Below are 26,791 nucleotides of genomic sequence, written 5' to 3' on the forward strand. Positions count from 1 at the left end.
GACCGTGCAGTGATTCCCTATAAGTTATTCATTTGACGTTTCCTCCCTCCTCAGCTCTTTGTAGGCTGGAATACATTAGCAACCTGGTAGAGTGGTGAGGATACTAATGTGGAGGAGAGGGAGAGGAGAGGAAGAAAGGATGGGGGCAGTGGAGGGAAGTCATTAGAGAAGGCGAACAGAGAGAGAGAGAGAGAGAGAGAGAGAGGACACGGCTTTATGATGTGTGGGAAGGGGAAGTGACCTTCCTTCTCACTTTCATCTTGGCTTTTTTCTCCTCTTGCCTTGCTCCCTGACACACTAACACCCACCCACACACACACACACACGCACACGCACACGCACGCACACACACACACACACACACACACACACACACACACACACACACACACACACACACACACACACACACACTTGCTCGCATGCACACACACTTACATGTGTGTGTATGTGCCTACACAAATACATTACAGGCACAATGCATACAATCTCTTTTCATGAGCAGACAGAACACGCAGGTATGCACATGCACACACACACACACACACACACACACACACACACACACACACACACACACACACACACACACACACACACACACACACACACACACACACACACCAATATCCGTTTTTCATCCTTTCGTTCTCTCCTTCTTTTCCCTTCGCAGGTTCCCTTACAACCCGGCCAGTCTTTCAAGTTCACAGTCCTGGAAACCCTGGACCGTATCAAGGAGGAATTCCAGTTCCTCCAGGCACAGTATCACAGGTACACACACAACATTACATTGCAAACACAACACGTATATACACAAATGTCCACATGGTATTTACGAATTATAAGTTAATGTCATAAATGTCAATGGTTAACATAGTTGATAGAGGCTGATAGTGAGTTGCAGCTAAATGTAATAATTATAATAATTATAGGAACAACACATTGTATTTCAGTTCAGTGGAAGTGGGTGTTAAATTCTTGAATATATGAACCAGTGAAGACAAAATGTCAGCGTGCAAGTGCTGTCATTTAATCTTTATTGCGACACTGAATGTACAAAATATTGGAGACTGATAGTGAGTTGCAACCCTTCACACCAAATCCAGTCTCAACCATCTCAAAGCTTTACACACTTCTTTAACTGATCATTTTTGCCAAAATTTATGTAATACATATTATATTATATATATTTGAAAAAATTAAGGAAATCAATAAGTTATTATTTCTTTAACTTTCATTCACTTTATCAGTGTACATCAAATGTCCTTTTTATATTCACTGTTTTTTTTTTTTTATTGCAGAGATTTCCAGTTCCTCTTTTGATATTAAAAGAGGAACAATTAAATAAATATATTTTCTTCTTATCTTAGAATTCTTCCATTATTTATGCTACTTGCTTTTGCCATTACACTCTGTTACAGCATAACTGAAATCATTAATAACTGAGATTATAGTTGCCAACATATCAAACAAAATATGTAATGCAATTTAGGTCTTTTAATAAAGAAAAAAAAATCTACAGCTGCAGGTCTGAGGGTCACGTTATCATAAGGCTGACCAGAAGTGACCTTGGCTTAGAGAAATAAACCATCCAGCCTCTTGCTCACACCTCAGTGGGCAGGCTGAGCAGCCTGCTGCGAAACAGCAACAGTACTTTACAGCTAGGCATTGGACTGGTAGTACTCAATGACACACACACACACACACACACACACACACACACACACACACACACATGCACGCACGCATGCACACACACACAAAATGAAGCCTCTCCTGAATAACTAGTGGGTTCTGAGTAGCTTGCATTTGGAAAGTGTTGTCCTTATTTCATCCATTATTGACTGATGCTTTGTATTTTAAACACGTTTGAAACGTTAGAAATAACCAAAACCTGGGCTTGATAGAAGAAAAAAGCAGAACACAACAAGAAGGCAAAAAGCCTCACATGAAAGGTAATACTTTATCAGGACCTTTTGGGCTCAGTAGCAGAACTCGAACATAAACTCATCAATTTACACGTGACGCATATAACTAGACACACAAGGACCTGTCAAACTGACCTCACATGGAGGTGTGATGAATTGCAGTGGTGAATAGGTGGTTACTACCATGAAGGTGATCTTTTTCAGTCACTTTTAGCAGTAATAGGTGTGGCTAAGGATATTTTTTTTGGTATCTTTACACAGCCTTAAACTCTTGTTTGACCTCTGCAATATATAAATCCTGTGGAAATTATAATTTATTTCACTGGATGCAAATACACCATCTAATCCCTGTGTGTCCTTTTTTTCGTCCTTGTGCAGCCTGAAGCTGGAGTGTGAGAAGCTGGCCAGTGAGAAGACTGAGATGCAGAGGCACTACATCATGGTGAGTCCAATCAGACCTTTACCAGAGCTGTTCAGTGATTTGTTAGTCTGACTGGGCCACTCAGAAACTCTGAAGACTGAAAAGAGTCTGATGGGTTCTTGTATAGGAATTACAATCAGGGGAGTTGTATCTGTGCTTCTCTTTAGCTGGATTGATGTGGTTTTGTGTTTAGGTCATTCAGGAGTAAAACATTTTTGTCTCTTCACTTCTCTGTTGTTCCTCCTCTTAAGATTTCTTTCTCTCTCTTTCTCTCTGTCACTTCTCTGTTTTAACTTCTCATTTCATTTAGATCAATAGGATGTTTATATAACAAAAAATACTGCCAAGGCAAGAGACGTAATGTACATTTTCAAAACCCACAGAGGGATTATCATATTTCAAACATTTTGAAAGGACAACATCCAGTGGCTTGATAACAAGTTTATAATCATAATATATTTGATAACTGGTCATTATTTACTTTATTTGCAGTTGTACACACTCTTAAGATTTTCTACAATCCATTAGTAAACCAGTATATGTTTTTCTCTGTGTTTCATTCATAATTCTGTCTTAAACCTACTTCTTCTCTTTTCCATATCTCTTCCAATTTTTGTCCTCCTTCAGACTAAGTCTGTGTCTCTTTTTCCTCTCTCTGTTTTCTCTTGTGCGCTAACAGCCCGAGCTCCCTCTGCGTCGATGTGTCTGTGCGACTAAAGGCTCACATGTATTGTAAGCCTTCGTCTGTGGTACAAAACCCACACAGAGCCGACCAGAATACGATATGCACCATCTGCTAAGCTGCTCGCATTTCATAAACCTGGGAGAGCAGGCAGGATCAGGGCCGTAAGCTAGATAGACACACAGATGGAGAGAGAGAGAGAGAGAGAGAGAGAGAGAGAGAGAAATAGAAAAGGAGAGAGAGAGAAACAGGCAGGCAGATAGATGGGCAAATAGATGTGTGAGAAAGAATAGCAAGCAGACAGGGAAACTGGCAGACAGACAAATGGATATAGAAGCGCACAGACAAACAGGCAGAAGATAAACAGATAAAACAAACACACAAGCACACAGGAGAACCAGCATACACACATTAATTCATCTACACACACACACACACACACACACACACACACACACACACACACACACACACACACACACACACACACACACACACACACACACACACACACACACACAAATAAACACACACCCTTGTTCTTCTGTTCTTATGAGGACCTTCTATTTGCGATCTTTATTCCTAAGGCGCTAACTAATCCTAATTCTTGTAATAACTGACATTTACATGCATAAAATATTACTGGTTTTTATTTTTTTTAAAAGACAATATTCCTATTAAGCTGTTTACATGGCTAATGAAAATGAATATTCTACTAATATTCCCATTCACATGCAGTTTACAAAATAGGATTTTTGAAAGTTTTTCACGTGTGGCAGACTTGTTTGACCCTGCGAACACATCCTCTGTTTTTTATTCCTACAATCACCTTTTTGAAAAGGTCTGCGTTGTGATATTTGCGCCTATCCAAAAACCTGTTGCTGATCGTGAACAGGCAAGAGACCACATGTCGCAAACTGTGGTAAAAACCTGATTGAGACGCATATTCCGAATGCACTCTATACATGTACAAAGAATGCTCCTAAAACCCAAATAATATTTGCATATCCCATGTGTCTTAATCGGAAAATGCAACATTCAGAGTAAGGCCTAATTCAGAATATCCAAACAGAATATGCTGTTTACATGACCTACATAAAATTCGGAATATTGTCATATTTGGAATATTAGTGGAATATTAGTGTGCATGTAAACGTTAATTCCTAATTAAATCAAAACCTGTCAAAATGACACAACTATTTAAATAGGATAACTATGTACACGAAACATGTACATGAAACAATGTTTGATAATGGCATAGCATAATACTACTTTACAAAAGGGTTTTTTAACTGTTTTACAACTGATGACATGATAATACTGTCAAACATTGTAGTAGTTATATTTACACGTTGTGGTAGATATTCATACAGTAGTTAAAGCGTGACTATGTTACTTTTAAAGTGCTCATATTATGCTTTTTGGCTTTTTCCCTTTCTTTTATTGTGTTATATATCTTTTTTTATGCACGTTATAGGTTTACAAAGTGAAAAAGCCCAAAGTCCACCCCAAAGGGACTTACCATCTCCAACAGAAAACACTGTTCACAAACTGCTCCAAACAGCTCGATTGTAGTCCAGCCTTTACTTCCGTGACGAACGTGCGTCACTTTTTAACACGTTATAATGCTCGCCTAGCTGCTAGCATGGCACGCCCTCATACTCTGCAACTGACAAGCTAGCAGTCCTTACTGCGCATGTACGACTCCCAACAAAGATGGAACAGAAGTGAGATGCCTCACTCTGTAGATAAGACGGAGAGCTCACCACACAGTGTGAAAAGAGGAGCTGCAGCAATGTGCAGTACAACAAAAATATAGTGTTTTCTGAAAATTAAACCACATAAACCTATTCTGGTACAACCTCTAAATACAATTATGAACCTGAAAATGAGCATAATATGAACACTTTAAAGAAAGTAATAACACATTCTTTCTTTTTCACGTTGTCATGCCGCAGCAAAATGAATTCATCAGCAATAAAACACCCTTTTAGCATATCAAAGATAAGCATTACAGTAGCTTTATCACAAAAGTAAAACAAGAAGTTAACCTCTCTAGGACCAAGAGAATCTTGAGAAATGAAGGGAAATATAATGTGCCATTGTCCTTCATATGTGACAAAGGGGGTGCTGTGGTTGCAAAAATTACATAATCTTACCTAAAAAAATTAGGATAACTTTATTATACATCATAATGTTGTGAATTTCACAATGTTGTGAAATTCAATCTTTGCATTTAACCCATCCTAAGCAATAGGAGCAGTGGACAGCCACATAGAGCGTCCGGGGAGCAGTGTCTTGCTCAAGGACAGTTTGACATGTGGCCTTAAATTGTAACCTTAAAGGTTACTTTAGTCATTCTGTATATTTACACTTAAGTTATGACATAATCTCCTAGTCACATCCTCAACCCAATACAGGGACGTTTTTATTCAATTTTAAAGTTTTTGCATTTCCTCACACCTGCTTAAACGCAATTCAATTGTGAATAAATAATGTGCTGCATAATACCAAATCCATGTAATTACAAAGCCAGAAACTTGTTAAGGTTTTGTTTAGGATCCTAAACTACCCAAACACGGACCCTCAACTGGTCCTTTAAAAACAAAAGGACTCATTTTATAAAAACATATCCTCACTAGGCTTTTCAAAGTGGTAAAAAAATACAAGAAGAGACATCCGCACATAAATATGATACAGTGCAGAACACACACAAAAAAAAGCCTCTGAAAACCACAAACCTTTTAAAAATCACCCACTTTCCTAATCTCAGGCACTCCCCATTTTAGCTGTGGTTTCACAGAATTACTGTGTGGAACAAACAGCCAAGACAAACATCCACCTTCTTCATTGCAATCCTCACCACCCGATCTTATACAACAGGAGTGGTGGCGTGCCAGCACAGATTCAGTTCTCTGTCTTTTCTTAGACAGGGGCAATGGATGACATTTGATCAAACGTTGTGCATATTGAATGTCATGGCCTTTGTGACCACTGTGCCATTGGTAAACTAAGGAGGGAGAGAACTAGCACAAGAGTATCTTCTGATGTTGTATTTAAGTTCAACACTAAGCTTTAACAGTTCCCTATGGCAGGATGTCAGGGAGCTGCAGGTGCAGATGACATATACATATAGGTTAGCATGGCCGACGGTTAGCAATCCAGGCTGTATTATTCGTACTGGGGCTCACTCTGGTGTAGTGGATGGCTAAGACAGCGCTATGCTACGTCATAGGCGTGGCTCAGAAATGAGAGGGAGGGAAAGAGGGAGAGAAAATGAGAGGGAGGGGAGTGAAAGAGAGGCTCAAAGGGGAAAGATAGCTTGAGAGAGAAATGGCTCAGAGAGTGTATGACAGAAAAAAAAACTGCTGAAGGAGGGAGGGAGGGAAGGATACAAAGAGAGGCAGAGATAAAGAGAATAAAAGAGGAGAGGGAGAGGGTGATAGAGGCAGGAGAGTGATACAGAGGGAAAGAGAGAGAGAGAGAGAGAGAGAGAGAGAAAAATGCTGAAAGGGAATGAGAAAGACGAAATGAGAGAGAGATACCAGGGGACAGAATTGCAAAGAGGAGGGATGGAGGGTGAAAAAAAGATGCTGTGAAGGGAAGAAATAGAGAAAGAGAGGGAGAGAGAGAAAAAAAGAGAGTATGAAACACAGAGTGCAAGAGAGAGAGATAGTGATGTGCTTGTGTGGGGGTGCGTGAAATGAACGAAAGAGAGATAGAGAGGGAAAGAGAGAGAGGGTGCAAGCACAGACACGTAAATAATGTGAAGCAACAACGGACTCGCTGCGCCCACAGAGGAGATAACCCAGAAGGCTATATTTAGCTCGTTAGGCCTGTCATCCACACTGAGGCCTGTTTCCACAGGCTGGGGCTCTGCTCACCACGCTGCACTGCTCCTGCCTTTACTATTCATCAGTTTTAAGCTCTTTAAATACAAGGGTGAGGGGTTGGAAAGTAGAGAGATGGTTATAAAGGGGGATGTAGGGCTCATGCATGTGGAATTATTTTGTGAACTTAATCGCCTCAACACCCAAGAAGACATGAGAATTTAAGATTTTGGATTGATGATTATTTGGCGAGACTGTCCTCTCTTTACGTTAAAGTGACAATGACCTTTACGGCCGAACGGAGCAAATAAGGAAGTAGTGAAAAAGTTGTTATAGAGCTACAAAGCACCACCCTGGTATGTGGGGGAGGCCGCTGTTTGTTTCCCGTTTCATTTAACGGTCAACGTTGGTTTCTTTCAACCATGACTATTGTTTCCTAACCTTCACCAAACAATTTGAACCCAAACCACAATGTTTCCCCAACCCTAACCAAGCCATTTGTGTGATTAAACCTAACCGAACCTTATCTATAGCAGTGTAGCATCAGACATTTGTATTTCTTGTTTTTGCGAAGTTAATGATTTTGCAGGGCTCTGACAAATTATGTTTTCCTGCATCAGAAAATGCTTGTACGTGCCGTTTTGGAAGGCAGCTACAAATGATGTATTTCGATGTTTTATTTGAAAGGACTTTATCTTTGTCTTTTCTTTAGAGAAGGTTTGAGTTTGTGTAGATACTTTGCCAATGTTGCTGTTGTCTGATCATTAGCTATTCTTATCATTACTTGCTTACTAACCCAAAATTATTGTATATACCACCAATAAACCATGACTGCTGTAGGTGTGAATTTCGTCTTTCTAGCTCTTACCTGAAAATCTGGGCTACCAGGGCAGACTTAATATATCCATTTTCTTTTTTTTTTACATGTGAACAAGCAAATTCAAATGTCAAGATAGTGACAGTACAGGTGGTTTCAGGAATGTCATGTGAAAACCACGTATTTTTGCGGCAACAACCATGAGCAATTTCATTATCTTTTGTAATACAGCGATTCAAAAAATGTGTACGATATTTACCGATGTTTTGTTTACACCTCACATTTTTTTCATATTAGTTGTCTTTTTAGGCTAGTGGTAATCACTAAATGGATGTAATAGTACTGAAATAGACTAATAGTAATAGACTGAAAACTACCCACTATACATTTCACTATTTGAGAGAATGTGACATTAACAAACGGCAGAGCAAAAGGCTGATGTAAGCCAATAACTGTGAAGAGCTGTACTTGTCTACTAGCCATCGTGTTTTAACAGGAGGTGTTAGTTTTACTCTGCTGCTAAATATCTCCTTATGGCGTCGAACTGTCCAAAGTTGAGAAGTTGTTTTTCCTCACATTCGCTACTTTAATTCTATAGCTGGCAATGGGTATGTTTTACACATTTCATGCTGGGAGAGATGATGCCATAACCGTCTCAGATTGCTCCTGTCTGTGGAGTGTTGCTGCAGTAAAACAGCAGAGCCAGGTTTGGAGATAGTGTATTCGTATGTTTGGCAGTCCCACTCTCTGTATCTTTTTTGGATGGAATATATGTTTTATGTTGGCTGCTCTACTCATTCCTTTGTATGTGTAGAAAGACATTGGCAATGTGTAACTTTAGTGATAGCTGCAAACACACATGCACACAAACATCAAATCACACACATTGAGAGTGTCTGTGGGCGTCTTGCTTTTCTCCTCCTGTTGTATTTATAATTCATGGCTCTCAGATTTCACTGCTCTACTGGAATTCCACTGTGTATTTTTAAATAAGGTTGCATTGTGGCCCTGGCTAATCAGGGGGCATAGACGTGTCGGTCACATGCTTTCACAAAGTGCAAGCAAGTCTCCCGCCTGGAGAGCTGTGTTCACCCCTGCTGGCCTGAGGTGGAATCTTGCAAAGAGCAGATGCAGAAGCACGGGGCTCAGTGGAATGTGAAAGAAGAGGAGATAAAACTGCTGTCTTGCATCATAAAACCCCAAAAGTCAACATATTGATCCAAAAGCACCTTTATGTCAGTCTCTCCTTTCTGTCCTTCCTTTCCCCACTGCCTAGATGTAGTGGACTGTTAGTAAGACTTGCTGGTGTAAAATGGGAAAACCTTGATGATGGCCTTATGACCCAAGGTTTTACAGTCACATTTACAGTATGGTGTAGTTTAGTTGCTGTCCTGGTTTACTCAAAATTTGTTTCTAGGATTAAATGTCTTCCGAAACCCTTTTTCCCCCAAGAGTCTTGACTGTTTGCAGCCTTCCTCTCATTCCTACTGTCAAAGACAAGACAAAACTCTTATGGGGGAGTGGACTGTATAAAACAGACCTGTCTACTGGAGGGTGACAGCTCACAGTTGGGAATTACATTAGGTGGCCTCTCCATTGCTGTGCTTGTGTGTGTGTTAAAGTAAGGTACAGAGGCACTGCAGGGGCCTGGACTAGTGTTAATGAATGGCCATGCTGTTGACAAGAGATAAAACATTGTTGCATCAAATTTCATGATACAAAATAATGACAAAAGAATGAAAGATGAAACACATGCTATTTATGTGCTTTGTTGAGCAGAAAGAAGGTAGACAATAAGGCTGTCCCTTTTTATTTGAAATTCAATCTACTGTTCTAACATGAGAAATTCAAAATTTACAGTGAAACATCATGACACCAAACCATCTGAGAAGTAATGTGTGGAAGCATTTGGGATTTGACACCATAGATAAAAAATGTAACTGCTTCCAGCAGCAAACCCACAACAATAAATCAGAAGTCATATGTCAGTGGTCTGACAGCCTGAATTAATTGCCATTTTGTTTCATTTCATTTTTAGGCCTTTATTTGACAGGACAGCTGAAGACATGAAAGGGGAGAGAGAGGGGGAATGACATGCAGCAAAGGGCCGCAGGTCAGAGTCGAACCCGGCCCGCTGTGTCGAGGAGTAAACCTCTATATATGGGCGCCCGCTCTACCAACTGAGCTATCCGGGCGCCCGATTCAGTGGTCTTGAACCAGGCTAACCTGCTGTGCGTCTCATTCAAGTAAAGCATTGCGAATGAACTGATGGTCAATTTCACAGTGTAGTTTAGGATTTAGTAACGTGGGGTTATGATAAAATTAATTTGAATGACATATGTGTTATTTTTAATTTTCTTCCAACTGGATTTTTTTGAAAAAGTGACAGCTCTTGTGGACATTATTGTCACAGTCAAAGGCTGACTTACCCTTATTGCAGATTGTGCAAAGATCAAACTTCCAACATTCATAATTAGTGCCTGCAGGTCTTCACCTCAAAGTTCACTGTGTAAAACATATCCAAAAAAGTGTAAAGACTTAGTGTAAACACACAACCTCAACTAACCTAAATTAAACTACCACACCTCCTGCTGTTGCTTCATAATAATTGTTTTCTTTGCCAGGAAGACTTTTACTTTAAGCCTCCAGCAGAAGAGAACAATTTGTCGTTGCTTTAAATCAATATTATATTGCTTTTATTTTGATATTACATCATACATTTCAGTAAAATGCTTTTTTGTTCTTACCACTGTCTTGCTTTCTTTTTTTATATTCTATCTTGAAGCATGTATCAGGGTTGTATCATGGCCTCAGTGTTTTGTCTTATGCCTGCCATGCGGTCATTTGTTTGAACATTGTGAGTGTGTGTGTGTGTGTGTGTGTGTGTGTGTGTGTGTGTGTGTGTTGTGTGTGTGTGTGTGTGTGTGTGTGTGTGTCTGTGTCCGTCGTCCGTTCAGTACAGCCCCTCAGGCAGAGATGAAGTGTGTGTGTGTGTGTGTGTGTGTGTGTGTGTGTGTGTGTGTGTGTGTGTGTGTGTGTGTGTGTGTGTGTGTGTGTGTGTGTGTGAGTGTGTTTGTGTGTGTGTTTGGGTTAATGCGGTGCTCTCAGCCTCTTACTCTGCTCCCAGCTCATCTGTCTGATTCAGGCTGACACACAGTGTTCTCTTCAGCAACATTACAGTCATAAACTGCTTGAGAAAGGGGGAAGGGAGGAGTTAGAGAAAGGGAAGGAGAGAGACGAAAATGAAGGGAGAGAATAGAAGTAATAAGGGAAGTGAAGAGAGAGATGGGGACAGTGAGATAGAGAGAAAAACAGAGTGAGCATAACAGACAGAGATGAAGAGAGCAAGAGAGAGAGAGAGAGAGAGAGAGAGAGAGAGGGAGCATAAGGGCATTGACAGAGACAGCAGAAAAAAAGGTAAAAAGAAAACAGAACAAGGACATTGGCAAAAGAGAAAAGAAAGTGAGAAGAAGCACAGCAGAGATAAAGGTGCCCTTTTGTATATGATTGTGATAGAGATGGATGAGGGCTTGAAAAGACAGAAGATGAAGAGAAAAGCCAAGAATGGGAGAAAGAGAGGGAAAAATGAGGCTGATGTAAGATAGCAGGAAGGAAAAGGGCAGACTCTGAACAGGGATTGCTCCTCGCTGAGCTAAACGTTGCTTTGCCATCCGATAGTGGGAGCTGGCCAGGGATTTAAGCGAGGCCAGATGTAGGGAAGGATTGAGTCTTAAGAGTCTTAAACCTGTCTTAACTGTCTGGAGCAGGAGAAGCTAACGGAGGGGTAGGAGTGTTCATAAAGATGGACTGGGTCTCCCTTGCGGTACATACTGTATACATGTGTTTATAGATATAAACCAACTCAAATTCAAGGTCAGCTCTATCCAGTAGCTGTTCGCCTTTTCTTTCCTCAAACTGGCCCCCACAAAAACTGCAGTGAGGCTTTTTTTTTTTTCTCCTCTCTCTGCAAAAAAAACTTCAATAAGGCTGTCTCTCTCCCCCACACCCGCCCCGAATGTCTGCCGTGACTGATTTAGTCGTCACCCGCTGACAGGACACAATGGAGAAGTCAGAGCCTGCTAACCTAACCTCTGATGTGGGTTAGCGCAGCGTGCTAATAAATGTTTTAACATCAGTGGGTGTGGGTGTGTGTGTATGTGTGTGGGCGGGCAGATGAAAGAGACAAGCTCACCCGAGAGACACCGATGAACAATGCTTTTGTTAAGGTTTTTACACACATCCACACCCCCACACACTCACATCCCCAAATAATACATGCAGGAGTAAACACAAGCTGCTTGCACACACACATATTGTATGAATACAAACACGCTGTAAAGCCACACATTCACAAGTGTAGATTTACAAACACACACATACACGCACGCGCACGCACTCATACACACACACACACACACACACACACACACACACACACACACACACACATTTAGATAAATCACCTTGGATTAGACCCACTTCCTAAAGCTCATTTTTAAAGTCTGCCAGCGTTCTTCCAGAATGCATAGAAGAGAAGGGAGAGAGAGAGAGAGAGAGAGTGTCTGGCAACGTTGTCTGACACTCTCTCAACACCATGGGGGTGGAGGGAGGGAGGGGGTAACGAAAGAGCAAACACTCCCTGAAAAATGGAAGAGTAGAAAGAGGAGGGAAACACGAGAGTGAAGGAAGAAAGAAACCGAGAGAGACAGAGCAGCTCTTGAGAGAAATGCAGGAGCGTTTTTTGTCTGCCTTGCCCTGATGATGACAGTGCTGTGTGTGTGTGTGTGTTATTAGCAGCAGATAGATGTTAGATGTGGGGCATGTTCAGAAGAGTAGAACGTTACAGTGCGGTGAGATAAACACAAATTACACTGCAACCTCATCTATCTAAAGTAACTTGCCTGCTGAACTGACATAACGAGCTAAAAAGCAGGCAGAAAATGGAGAGCTGAAAAAGGCATTAACTGAGATGTAAACGCTGCTGCATCTCACAATGTATATGTATGTGTAGTTTTATATTCTGACAAAGTTCACTCCTGAAATGGAAAACTATTTAAGCTTTTCTTGCAAATAGAGTTGCACATATAAGTCTGTCAAAGTTTGAAAAAGCCTTTAGGTTTTCTGGTTTCTGTTTTTTTTTAAATAAAGTGCTGAAGCTTGCAAACACCTTTTTATACATGTCTTATAATGAATATGTGGTAATGTCAATATTACATGAATACAACATGTAAAGAGCAAAATGAGCTCTTCATCATAGACTTTTGATAGAATGTTATTATTTTGTCAAATTGTCAATATGATTAAAATTCAGTTTCTTGATACAAACCTGCCTTGGAATGATTATGGACATATTTTGGTAAAACACAATTTTATATCATTACAAGTTGTACAAACAATAATATTGACTTATTGCCCTGTGTGCACATTACGTACCTGGCTGGTTTATGACATTTTTACTGCATACCAACATTATCAAGGTGACAAAACCTCCAGCTCTGGTTCTCTGTTTTCTTTGCTTTTGCTGTAGTTCTTAAAATTCAAAAAGTTATAGATTGCAGCTTTATTTCTAGTTACAATTTTGTTATTTTGTGTCATGTAGTGGATAGACAATGGCATTTTCAACCTTCAACTTTCAACAAGCGGTGGCCACCAATCACAACAATGTCTACATGATGATATAGTAAGGTACTTTTATTAAATACACTCAATAAATGACATATTAGCATACAGTATGGGTTTATTCTAATCTACAACACTGTGGATTACTTTTTAGATACGTGCTGATGCTGATATCAGTGTAGTGATATATAAATAGGGAATAGACAACAATGACCCAAGTAAATTACCCTCTTACTTTCCTGCTCATAAGGTTTCTGAATTATTTTGAAATATCAGTTGACTGGTGCACTTGTAATATTCAATGTTCACAGGAATGCAAATGTATAATCACATTTTTTGTAAGAAATTATTCTATTACTGTATATTCTATACTAGTAGTAGACACACTTATTGCCTCTCTGCCACGCTTAAAACGCACACACACACACACACACACACACACACACACACACACACACACACACACACACACACATACACATACACATACACACACACACACACACACACACACACACACAAATACGCTTTGCAATCTGCTACACACACACACATACACACAACCCACATAGACATGAGATCTTACACAGAGTGGTAAATGAGAACGCACTGACACAACAGAGGGATTATATAAGGCAGAACGGCAGGCATTGGGGGTGTGTAATTGGAGGTTTTGGGGGGCAGGCTGTTAAGAGAGGATGAACCTATTAAAAACTGACTACAACAGACAAAACAAATACTGTACTACCGCAATTTCAACTGCGGACACACTGCTGTTATTACTATGCTGCAGTCTAGAGCACAGTCACAGTGCAGCTATTACTATAGCCTACTGTAGAGCAGACACCTGTTACTAATGTAAACAAGTCTGAATGATACACACAATACAATATCGCAGTGTAACCTATTATACTTTATTCAGATTTAGATCTATGGACTAAACCTGAACATGCTTTTGAAGGGTAAACCTTTAATATGAATAAGACAAAACAGTAGCAGTCATACTGTAATCAACGCATACACTGTGAGATTAAATGTATTTTGTCAGTTAGTGACTTGTAACCGTGTGCATTAACCATTACTGGTAACTGTTACTACACAAATTCACAAGTTGTTAATACACTACAGTCCACACTAGACTCTCATAGAGCGTTGTCATCAGAGTGCTGTTCAGACTGCACAAATAGTACAATAGTCACTTCACTGCTGTCTAGCCTACACCCACAGGACAACTGTTACTACATGTCACTTAGTCTTGTCCTTTCCGCCTCTTTAAATGAAACCATGACTGGACCAATTAAAGATATAGTAAGCGATGTTAATCTAATACACTTTTTGTCAAATTCAGTGAATATCTCCTCATGGTCACCTAGCTCTTTTTTGTGTGCGCAGCCCTGGCTGTGTAAATGGAAAACAAACAAAAAGGTGCGCACGAGCCAAACAACACTATTCCAGCCAATCAGCACCAGGTGGCATGTGCAAAAAAGTGATGGGGGTGGGGGGGGGGGGGCAGCGGCTGGCCAGGAGTTATAAACAAGAAGAGTTGGCGGCGAAACAGCAAAAGAGGAAAAGGACTATAGAATAAAAATTAAAGAAGTTGTATGACTGGGAAAGGAGGAAGGGCCTTGTTAAAGAACAGCTATTATACTACTTTTCTGGTCTTAGTTTTTGATTCAGGACGCCTGACATGATTCAAGGCACAATCAACTATGTAGATCATCGGGAAACTATCGTCATCTGCAGCTCCTCTGAAAGCTTGGTTTAGGTTTCTCCTCCCCTTTGCCCCCCCCCCTCCAGCCAAGCCCACTCCGTTGTGATTGATCGTCTTCCGGAAGACCTTCAATGTCTCGGAATGTGCAGCAGCATGACCATGTAGGGAAGTCCGTTTCATTGACGTAGACAAATACAGGAAATTCAAAGACCCCTCTGAGACCCGATGAGATCTGAGTGTTCAGGGCTGGACAGAGCTAAACCAAGCTGCCTGATGGGCTCATGTCTAAATGCATTCATCTCATTATTTGACACTTTGGTATCGTTTAACATGACTATACAACATCATAACATTTATAGGTCAGAAAAGACGAAAAAGCATAATGTGTGCTCTTTAACATCGGTGAGGCGTTTCAACCATTGTTTCAACGCTGCAGAAACCTTTCGATTTCAAAGAAATGAAAACTGATGTGGGCTCTTGTCGTTATGGACAAGTGAGTAATGGCAGAGACGGGTTTAGTATAGAGGGTCTTTGGTAATAACATTAGCTTTGCTGTTTCACTGTTTGCTGTTTTCAATAGGTCAGTTTAACCTCGTCCGTTTGCTATTGTTTGTGATGGCTGCTCCCAACTGGTTGTCCTTACAGCAGTAGCGACAGTTTTCTAATCCACAACTTAACATGGGCTAACAGCGACTGCCATATTTCGTTTAGTCAGCAGAGACACTAACAGAAGTGGTTGCAATGGCAATGCCCATGAATCTGGGGAGTGGAGATTTCGAGGGAGGACGGGGGTGGGGGTTGAGTTCAAATATTAACAATATTCACGCAGCATCGCTTAATGCACCTTTAATGTGGAATTGAATTGGTTGTACTGTTAAAAGAGCAAATTCCTAGCTGGAGCAACTTTTCTGTTACTGTAACAGAGTGATGTTGTAACTGACTTAATAGCTTGTGGCTCTTTGCCAGATTACACATTCAGCTCTTAAGTCTCGAGATGGTAACGCTGCTTGCTGTCTGAGAATCACTGTTTTGTCTTCTTTAGACTGAATGACTCAGGTTTAACTCCTGGCAAATGAAAAACCTTCTGAACTGTTATAAGCTGTCCTGAAGCTAACACCGTTCTCTATCTGACCTCACAGCAAGGAAGTGAGCAAATAGGAAATTATGCTGCAGCGACCAATAAACTATCACGATTAAGTTTGTTTTTTTTATCAACAATAGTGCTACCCTTTCTACTTGGAGGATGACTTGCAATGTTTTGCTTTCACTTATATATTTACCAAAATGTGCAAAGGTTATACATTCTGTGTTCATGTCTTGGGAAAGGTAGTTAAGTATTGCAACATGCACTTAAAATATCAGAAGTAAAAGTTCTCATAATGCAGAGTGAACCCTATGACAGTTATATTGTCATATTTTTTTTATTTTTGCATTAATGTGTAAGAAGCATTTTATTGGTGGAGGGGACGCAAAATTTAACTTCTTTATAAACTGCTGTATTGTATTTTATAACCTTATATATTTTAATCTGTGAAGTAACACGTGATTATAGCTGTCAAATAAATGTAGTAGAATAAATGTAATATTTTCATCTGAAATCTGGTAATACTCAAGTAAAGTACCAGAAGTATCACAACCAGGGATGGATTATCATGACCGCAGGCCCTGGACACAAAATCGGAATGGGCCCCCCTCCATCCCCTTTCCCGCACGCACGTACGCACGCACGCACGCACAAGTAGTAGCCTATACTTCCACTATTGCAAAGAGTGCACTGTGCTTTACAGCGCATCACAGCGCATCACAGGGAAACACACAATCTAACATTGTACAGATATGTAAACAAACCAATACATTAAATGTGGTGATTACCATTTCGAAAAAGTGTGAAAACCAATATCCTACCTACAATTTATCAAGGTTGATAATGAATATAAATCTCTTCGTGCCACTTGTCCATTAGGCAATGGAATGCACAACATGTCATTATTAAACAAGCGAACTCAACCACCTATTCCACAGTCTCTTGCTGATGCGGGGTATTTAGCTCCTCTGTTGTGAAACGAAGAGGCCCCTCTTTTAAAGAGAATCGTCTTTTACATTGTCACTGGATATATTTCCCCACATTGCAGTATCCGTAACCAAGAGTCGTCATCAGCCCCCCTCTGATATAGGCCTGTAGTCTGGTTAAAGAAACTGTAACCTCTGGGCATGTTGTCTGAACAGACTGACAGGTCAGTGGAAAGCGAGGCCTGAGCCATTTTAAGTGGACAGCTCCTCGGAGCGAACAAGCTCATTAAAGCAATAAGCGCAACTTTTTTATTTTTTTCACGCACTTGAGGCTGCTGCTGCAGTCCCCTGGGGACCTAGCAAGCATAGCTGCGGACTGCTTGCTAGGTTAACTAGTTAACAAATACGTGAAAGAATAAACGCCATAAGTCTAACATTAATGCTAGCTAGCTAAATTTATTCAAGTGTCTCCCCCATAGACTAGTTACTGTTACACAACGTAATCTTCATTATCTGCTCTACCTACCACTGTCTTGCTTTCTTTTCTCATCATCCTATTTTTTTCTCTTACCCTTTTCATATACCCTAGAGGGATAATTCCACTTCATTTTCGTTTCAATTAACATTAAATCAATTCAAAAGTTTGGTTTGCTTTTAGGGAATGACATGGGGCCCCCTCGGGGAGGTTTTACGACTGAGATGTCATTGAAAAAAGTCATTTGTTTATTTAAGGGGCTGGGGGGGGGGGGATTGCGGTCACTGTGGTTGCCACATTTTGAGCCATTGCTGTGGATTAAAGTTTGTTAGCCCTCGGGGGCTCCCTCACGGCCAGGGGCCCCAAGCAGTTTCCTGGTTTGCCTGTTGACAAGCGGCGGCTCTGATCATACCGTGAATGAATTCTTGGCGTCGCACAATGATAGTAAAATTTAAATTCATCAGATTGTTAGGGGCCCCCCTGCAGCGTCAGGGCCCTGGGCATGCCCACTTTGCCCATGCCGTAATCCGTCTATGATCACAACATTAGAACCTGAGTAAATGCCCTTAGTTATATTCCACTGCTGCCTGCCAGACATACTGTGTAAATATCTGTGTGTAATATCTCTTGCTGTTTGCCTTGGATTTTCCTGAACCTGAGAGATACAGTACATAGCTGAAGAAAATGGCTCTACAATGAATTGACATTGAGTCATGAATTACGTAAGCCGACAAAAGTTAACTGAACATATTTCCATTCAGTCTTCTCACTCACAAAAAATGGTCAGTGGCAGCATCAAGACTCTTTACCATTTACTGCTGCTAACCCACACCTACTTGTTTTCCCTTTGGCTTTACAGAGCAGCATTTCCATCGTACCTTTATTGCATTCCCTTCCGTAATGTTGTGCTGGTTATATACAGTCAGCCGCTTAATTTTTGTCCAGAGTGGAGAGCTCTTGCTGAGGACGGCTGCTGAAGTGAGCTATTTAGTTACTTGCAAGGTTGTATTTAAATAGGTTGTTGCACACACTGTTGGTGTAGTGGGAAAAAAGTGAGATACTAAATGAAAAGAAGATGGTAGAGAAGAGCGAGTGAAAAAGAAATGTAGAGTAATGGCAGGGAGGTGGAGAGGCTGTTGGGGGGAGATGGGGGGAGAATTAATAAGAAGAGACAGACAGACAGTAATTGAGTTAAAAAAGATGGGGAGGGCTGAGGTGAGGTGTTTGGATGGAGAGGTGACAAGAGAAGCTGATGAGAGATGGAGGGAGAAAAGTATGGAGAACAAAGAGATATGTCATATCTCATGTTGAGAGGGCTGGAAGAGAGGCAAACATGGAAACATAAGGAGCTAGCCTAAGTATATTTGTGTATGTGCTTTGAAGCATGTATGTGTGTGTTGTCAGGTATGTGCATAATTGTGTGAAGTATGTGTGCATTTTTACCCGTGAAAGAGATTCCAAGCAGTGAATACATCTTATGTGGTTGGTCTGTCTGTCCATTAGAGAAATCGAAAGAAAGAGTAAAATACACAGCGAAGGTGAGCTCGACAGTGGGAGAGAAACGGGAGAAAATATAGATATAGCACTCGACAAGAACAAATATACAAAGCGAGCGAGCCAAGTAGAAAATGGCACTAGAGAGAGCGAGAGAGAGAGAGAGCATGAAATAGAGAACATAAACGAGAAAGATGCTTGATTGAAATGACTGAGAGCAGAAAGAATGAGAGTAGAAAAGACAGTGTAAAGGACATAAATGATACAGCAGATAGATAAAAAAAAAAACAGGAGATACAAGGGAGAGAGAGTAATGAGCAAATAAAAAGAGGGAAAGAAGGTAGCAAAAGAAATGACAGAAAAAGGATAATTAGCAAGAAAGACAGAAAATGTGTTGACAGGAGAGAATGGGAGAGAATGCACATGAGAAAGAAGGTGACAAAGGAGATACAAGAGGGTCACAGAGGAGGAACACCATGTGATAGACAGACAGACAGACAGACAGACGGACAGACATTTCAATGTCAGAGTGACATCCTTTAGTGATCAATCCTTTCTGAGACATTTTGCAATTTTATATCTTCCATTGCACCTGACAAACGAGCAATAGTTCACACAGCCACTTAAGATACTGGGCAGGTAAATGGTAGGGATGCACATATCTGAGTTTTTCTTTCATGACGTCAATTCTGATACCTGGACCCAATATGGAGTACCGATCCGGTACCAATGCTTTCTCCTTCCAAAATAAAACCTCTGTACACTTCACTGAGTGGAAGTCATTAGAAATATTTTTATGTAATGCAACGGTTACAAAACTGTCCAAAGAAGCAAGTTGTTTACCAAAATAAAACTCAAATTCCAAAAATTCAACACACTCTCTTTGACCAGAATTGTATACGTACTTGCGGGGAAAAAAACTGACATTACCACTGAAAGAGGAGAATATGTCAGAGCATATCATAGCCTCAGGGGGAACACATGAAACTATACTGAACTCCTTCAAAATCTGCCTCCTCTTTTTTTCTTTTATATTTCTCTCACCACATGACATTACATTTTAAATTTCTCATCATATATATTCTTTTAAGGATGTTATGATGCATCGTGAATCGATTAAAAATTGATTTAAATGTGTAAAGATTACAACCGGTTAAGATAAAAAATTACTATTACTATTTTTAAACAGCCCAGGGCGCGACGCTAGCTAACATTAAACAGCAGGTAACGTTAGCCTGTCGTTAGCTGGCCTAAACGCGGTTAAAATGCTGACAGCTAAACGGTGTAGACACAGAGAAGACTAGCTGCGCTTTGAAACAGCATGTACACTGCTATATATGTATATATATATATATATATATATATATATATATATATATATATATATATTATATATAACATATATATATATATACATATATAGCAGTGTACATGCTGTTTCTTTTTGTCGTTTAAAGGTGCAATATGTAATACTGACAGCTAGTATTTAAAATAGTTACTGCAGTACAAATTAAAAATACTGGAGAGTTGTCTCCCTCGGCCCCTCCTCCCCAGACTCGAAGTTCACGTTGGTTGCCAGGCTGAGACCGCAGCATCTACAACAATGTCACTAGATGCTTGTCTCACATAGCCAGACATTACTTTACAGCACAATGGAGTAGCTAACGTTAGATGCTGGCTATTTTGACAGTCATAAAAGATTGTGCTCACGTGGAGCTCTGTACTCAACTGACAGACACACTTTTTTGGCTTAGAATTACAGTAGGAACCGCAACAACAACCTCGCTGTCCTCTCCACCCGACGGACAGACACACTTCCTCGGCTTAGAATTAGTTACGGTAGGAATCGCTAAAAATAACACTACCTTGCCATCTTCTCCACCCGCCTGAATACACTTTATTGGCTTAGAATTACGGCAACAATTGCTAAACACTCTGCAAACTCACGGTCCTCCCGATTTACAGCCCCCCTCTCTTGGCTTAAAATTACTCACTGTTTGTTGGCTACGGCCGCTGAACAGGCTACACATTGTAAACAGCTGTGGCCCGGTTACCTGGTCCTCCTGTAACGTTAGCAGTTAGCAGGGTTAGCATGGCGGCATTAGCCAGGACCAGTCAGGATCACTTTACTGGCTGTGTCTCAATTGTTTTTGCGAGTAACCAACTCGGGTACTCTAGCTATATAATTCAATGGGAGTACATAAATGTTGAAATGACATAAAATGCCCATACCTTGTAGCCGTGATAAATTAGCCTGAAGCTAATGCTTACCTGTTCAGGAGGAAATTAGCCAACTCGGCTTCCTTTTGGGCTCTAAGCTGCTTCATCTTTCAAATACATCTCTAATATTTACCCGGGGTTTTTTACTTCTCTGGTCACGCAACTGTTAGAAACATGCTGTTTTTTTTAGGTCGGGTAGAATCTATCTCCGTTGATTCTGTTTGTTTGTTTGCTGCTTTCATGGCTGTACTAACGTCACAGCTGTAGCGCGCTGGGTTTACATTTTTACAGGTACAGTATATCTGGCAACCCGGCCTGGCTGGCAATCTGGGCAGTTGATAACAACACACAGGCCAAACACACAAACAGAAATTCCGTCACGGAACGGAAATTTCAAAAGGAGAAAATACTGGCTTTCGAATTGACGTCAGAAAAGATAGTATTTCAACTTAGCATGTTTCCTTAATATTTGATGATGCATTGGGGTAATTTTTGGATTTATTACTGTAAATATATTACATATTGGACCTTTAACTGCAAATGACTGGTGAAAAAAGTTGTAAGTTATTGTTATTACATTTTAAATAAATCATTTAAATGTAACCATATGGCTTTAGCAATGAACAAGCATTTCTTTAATCTTTATTTTTAAAATAATTTTTTTATTTAAGATAAAATACTATTTCAGTTGCACTTTTGATAAGAGGACACATATGCTGTTTTGCACAGTTTATATAAATAAAGAATTATTTTTCAGTCATTATATTCTGTTAAAAAATCTTGAACTTAAAATCGTGAATCGTATCGAATCGTGATTTGAGTCGTTACATCCCTAATAATATTTTTAATGATTAGTCTGCACCAATTACTTTTTCTTTTATTATCATTACATAGTATTGTATGTAGTAAATTATTTAGTGTTGAATAGTGTAGTCATGTGGTAACCATTTGTTCTCTTTCTTTTAGTCACACTTATTACACATATAGTGTAAGCCTTGTACTATGTGATCTGGCAGTGCTGTACTCAATTATCTTCATGCCAATAAAGCAAATTTGAATTTAGATAGATAGGTACGTGCATGGATAGAGACAGACAAAGATAGCAAGTGAGTAAAATGAGACAGGAAATAGAAAGACTGAAATGAAGAGCGAAATATCACGTGACAGCTAGAAAAAGAAGGAAGGGAAGAACTAGAGAGGGAAGAGGGGTGATAGAAAAGAGGGACTGACAGCCTCTAAAAGATAGGGATAGGAGTGAGAGGGTGGGACTAAATGAGTTGAGGAATAAATGGAGAGAGAGAAGAGAGCGATTGAGTGAAAATGAGCAAGAGAATACAGAGCGGAAAAGAGCGAGTAGTGTCTCGCTGTCATCAGTCTGAGCGTTGCTCATCCGGCAGCAGAGGCTGCCTTTGTCACCATGACGGATCCTCGCTGTCTGTATGCCGCTCGCCACCAACACCATTACAGCACATAACTGATGTACACACACACACAGACACACACAGAAACACACACAGAGGAGAGAGAACAACACATTTAACAAGCACACACACATACAGGTATGTTTGGTGTTTTAGTGTCAAATATACAAAGACACACAAAACGCACACACAGACATTCAGATAGGAGCATGACATCATTGGCATAGATATGTTGCACTGTTGATCATACTGTATGAACTGGATATGTTATCTAGATTAGGATTGTTTTCATTTTTAATTAGTCTGACAATTGTTTTCTCCATCGATTCATCATTTGGTCTATAAAATGTCAGAAAGTAGAAAATAAAGGTCCATCATTATTTCCTAAAGCCCACATTGATATATTCTGATTAAGAGTTTTGTCCGACCAACAGTTCAGAATCCAAAGATATTTATTATTACCATAGAAGACTCAATTATCAGCAGTTATTCACATTTGAGAAGCTGGAACCAGTGAACCCTCCTGTTGTCCTCGGGACTGTCTGTCGGAAAAAGCTTAAAAAACCCAGAAAAGCTTAAAGTTGCACTAGACAGGAAGACGACACAAGGGTTAAAGAGTAAAAGAAGTGTTTCATTCCCTCCCTGGTTCAATGTTTCAAGCCTGTTTCACCTCTGACAGGAATGTGCTTTGCTGCACCTTTAACCACACTAAAACAGTGATGCCACAGTGTCCTGGAGTACACCTGTTACATCACTGCAGCAAGGTGAAAAGTTAGCCTAGATTACGTTGCTGGACTTTTGCTTTGCTGTTGTCTTTAGAGGTAGGCCAGGCGGAACCAGTTGACCTTTCAACTTGGGTGGACAATTTTCTTAAAGCACGTGTTCACATTATTTTGTCTCAATACAATTCTGATCTGATTCTTCGTCCGTAGATAAAATAAATAAATAATTAAATTAAACCCAGAATGTTAAAATATCTCCACCACAAGCAGATAGTCCACTAAATTGGCCTGGTTATTGGTTACTGTACTGATAACTTTTGGTCATACTGGCTGTAAAAAGATCCCATTCTAGTGCGGAACAAATATGAATCTATCCTTCAGCAATGTGGCCAATCTGTACAGACTGCATTTACACCTGGGTGTGTGTGATTGCAATGTGAGTCAGACAGATGTGGAGGGACCTTTGCTAATGCAGTTGTAGACTCATACTAGACACACACTTATCAATCATGCACACAGACTGTACACACATTCAGATACAGGCACACAGTTCACAGTGGTCAAGCATACACAGTCTTATTATTATGATGGGTACTGTACATACTGTAGGTCTTCATAGGCACACAAATACAGAGGCAGGAACTACAACATGCAGGACTCACATTTGGCAGCCGTTCATAGACAAAAACCTGCTGAGACAGTGATCGCACATAACTCACTCAGAGACATAAATACCTCATTATCTATACACAGACACACACAAACTTGTTTTTACTATACACATTCACACTCACTCCCTCTCTTTCTCCCATCTTTTCACTCTCTCTTGCTTTCATAAAAACCATACTGACAAACAGCAGCATATGCATCTACGCTGAGCAACAGATGCTCAATGGCAGATATTGTGTAAGACTGAATGTTAATGTGCGCTGTGTATAAAATGCTAACGAAGCTCTGTCATCTGTTTGTCTCCACAGTACTACGAAATGTCCTACGGTCTCAACATTGAGATGCACAAACAGGTAAGAAAAAAAGAGTGTACTGTATTCAGTATTTTTTTTTTTTTCAGTCTCTACTCATTGCTGGTGTACTTGGCAGCTATGTGTGTGTATCACTTTATGTGTAGAAGTTGCATTTTGTGAGTAGGCGGGAGAAGGTGAATGTGTTATTTCACGCTCACAAACCTGGTATGCCAGTGTGTCATTTTGTGTGGGTGGGTTTTTGCTATATTTTGTTGATCCTGTCCTCAGTTTTATTTTGTATTTACACTAACTCTCCTCCAAATTATTAGAAACACCTTTCAATACAAAATACTGACTGTATACTATAGCTCAACACACAAAAACAGCTACAAACTGCAAACGCTTTAAGTAATCTATTTAGTGCAGGGTGGTTGTCTTGCATTATATGACATAGTACATGAGTTTATATTTTTCTTGTTTCTCAGTGTATACTGTATTGGCAGGATAAAGCAGGATCAGTTCCAGCTCCACTCATCTTTGTACTAGGACCAGAAACAGGGCAAAGGAATTAAAACCATGTTTTGTTAAAGAAGGACTTTTATTTGGTAGTCAAATAATGAGTCAGCAAGAGCAATAAGTGGTTTTAACACTATGGATGGCTGATTTTATTAGTTTTAGTAAGGGGTCACTGCACAACACTGTAGTTTACCTCTTCATGCCTCTGTATGGAATATAAACACAGGTACTGTTGCATGATGACTAAATCTTTATTCGTGTGGACATTCTCTTCCTCGGCTGTTATCAAGCAAAAGAAGCGATGGCTGCTGATATGAGAATTAGGGAATATTATATACCTGTTACAGATGGTAACCATAGCAATGGCAAATGTATGTTATACAGCACTGGTGGCGACAGACTTGAGGTTAACTGAAACTAGATGTCGACATGGCTTAGCTATTATCGACAGCATAGGGTAGTGAGGACTGGTGTATGAAATCACCCACAGGTTCTTCTAAACAATGTAAAAACCAAATACCATGTAGAAGGCGTTAAAAGAAGTCATTGTGCATCATTTCCATATATCCTCAATGAAGACATGTGTCTGACGAGCAGAGTGTGCTTTCAGGAGTCAGTGACTGCTTGTCAGTCCCCACACTTGCTGCTAATTTGCTGTCTAGGTTACACTGCAGGAAAGGGAGACAGTCAAATTACAGACAGGCAGATACATGTCCAGACAGACAGACAAATAGGCAGAGAGACAGAAAGCAGACATGAGATCTGTTCTGCTGTGATATACAGAATCATTATCCTATTGAATGGCATCTTCCTTTAAGGTAACTGCCTGTGTCTCCCTCTTTCTTAATCTATCTAACTGTCATGCTAACGCTGTCGTGGAAGACAAGATGGGATGTATTTTTTTCCCAGCATAATGCATTTAGAAAGCAGCTCATTGTTTGAAACAATCTCTAAAAAACACCCTCAAATGAAAGCCTCTGCTTTCTGCACTTTAACCTCATAATTAATGTGTCATTTTACAATCAAGGTAATTATAGCACAAGGGCATCAAACAGTTGGTTTCTGTCCAAATACTTGCAGTGCAGTGTGCATACTCACTCCAGACTCCAGTTTGGGCTGATGTTACGTTTAGTGTTGAGTTTAAGAGACAATCAGGGCACATTTGAATTGATCTGCATCACTAAATCCTGATCCAGCTCCTTTGTTGTGTTCATGGTGAAGTTGCTGTCAAAAATGCTGTATTACATTCTGTTAAAACACTGGAGCCTGTTACCTTAATCCACAGCAACATGAACAAGTATGTGGCAGTTTCCACACAGACACCAAGCCTCTCTTTCCTATTTGGGAAAAAAAGTGCCTCTAAAGTGCTGCTATTGCTTGAAAGCTGCATTTGTGCCTCAGTTTTTAATTTATGATGGGGATAAAAGAGAGTCTGTTCAAAGGCATTTGCTGTAAGAGCTGCAGACTAACACACACTGAAATTACACAAAACACTATACAACACTATAGATCACTTTGTTAGAATTCCATTGCTACTGCATAAATCTGCTTGGATCCCAGTTTCATGTCAGCTTTCTAAGATTATAGGAGAAGGATGGGTCGTTGCTGTCATACAAGTATTAGCAAACAATTATGATTGTGATAACTGAGACAGCATCTGTAGGTATAAGTGAGATTATTCAATGTGTACTAGAGAACAGGTAACATCTGCTTGTCGGCTGTACTTTGCATGATTGAAGATGAATACTAACCTTTATATGTGGATAAGATTCCAGGTGCTTGTCGCACCTTGATGTAAGGTTATACTTTAAATTAGAACAAGATATGCAGATCTCAGTACAGGAACGTGTCAGCATTACCCTTAAAGGTTTCCGGTTTGCCTACATGTTCATTTTTTTCTGCCTCAACTTGAACTTAAAATGTTGTGATTGAAACTGAAATTGTTAGAAATTGTCCCCTCTGC

General features: G+C 40.1%; 1 protein-coding gene across 4 annotated transcripts in view; it reads left to right on the forward strand.

Moving 5' to 3' along the window:
* The window catches only part of tle2b (TLE family member 2, transcriptional corepressor b), an 84,437-nt gene that overhangs the window by 12,643 nt on the left and 45,003 nt on the right, over positions 1-26,791 (forward strand). For all 4 annotated transcript variants that reach the window (XM_039810385.1, XM_039810382.1, XM_039810384.1 and 1 more), the window contains exons 2-4: positions 674-771; positions 2,307-2,370; positions 24,328-24,372. In XM_039810385.1, coding sequence (XP_039666319.1) covers positions 2,350-2,370; positions 24,328-24,372 — 66 coding nt within the window. In that variant the 5' untranslated portion in view covers positions 674-771; positions 2,307-2,349. The remainder of the gene's footprint in view (positions 1-673; positions 772-2,306; positions 2,371-24,327; positions 24,373-26,791) is intronic.

The sequence above is a fragment of the Perca fluviatilis genome, chromosome 9, assembly GCF_010015445.1.
Source record: "Perca fluviatilis chromosome 9, GENO_Pfluv_1.0, whole genome shotgun sequence".
In the NCBI taxonomy this organism is placed as follows: Eukaryota; Metazoa; Chordata; class Actinopteri; order Perciformes; family Percidae; genus Perca; species Perca fluviatilis.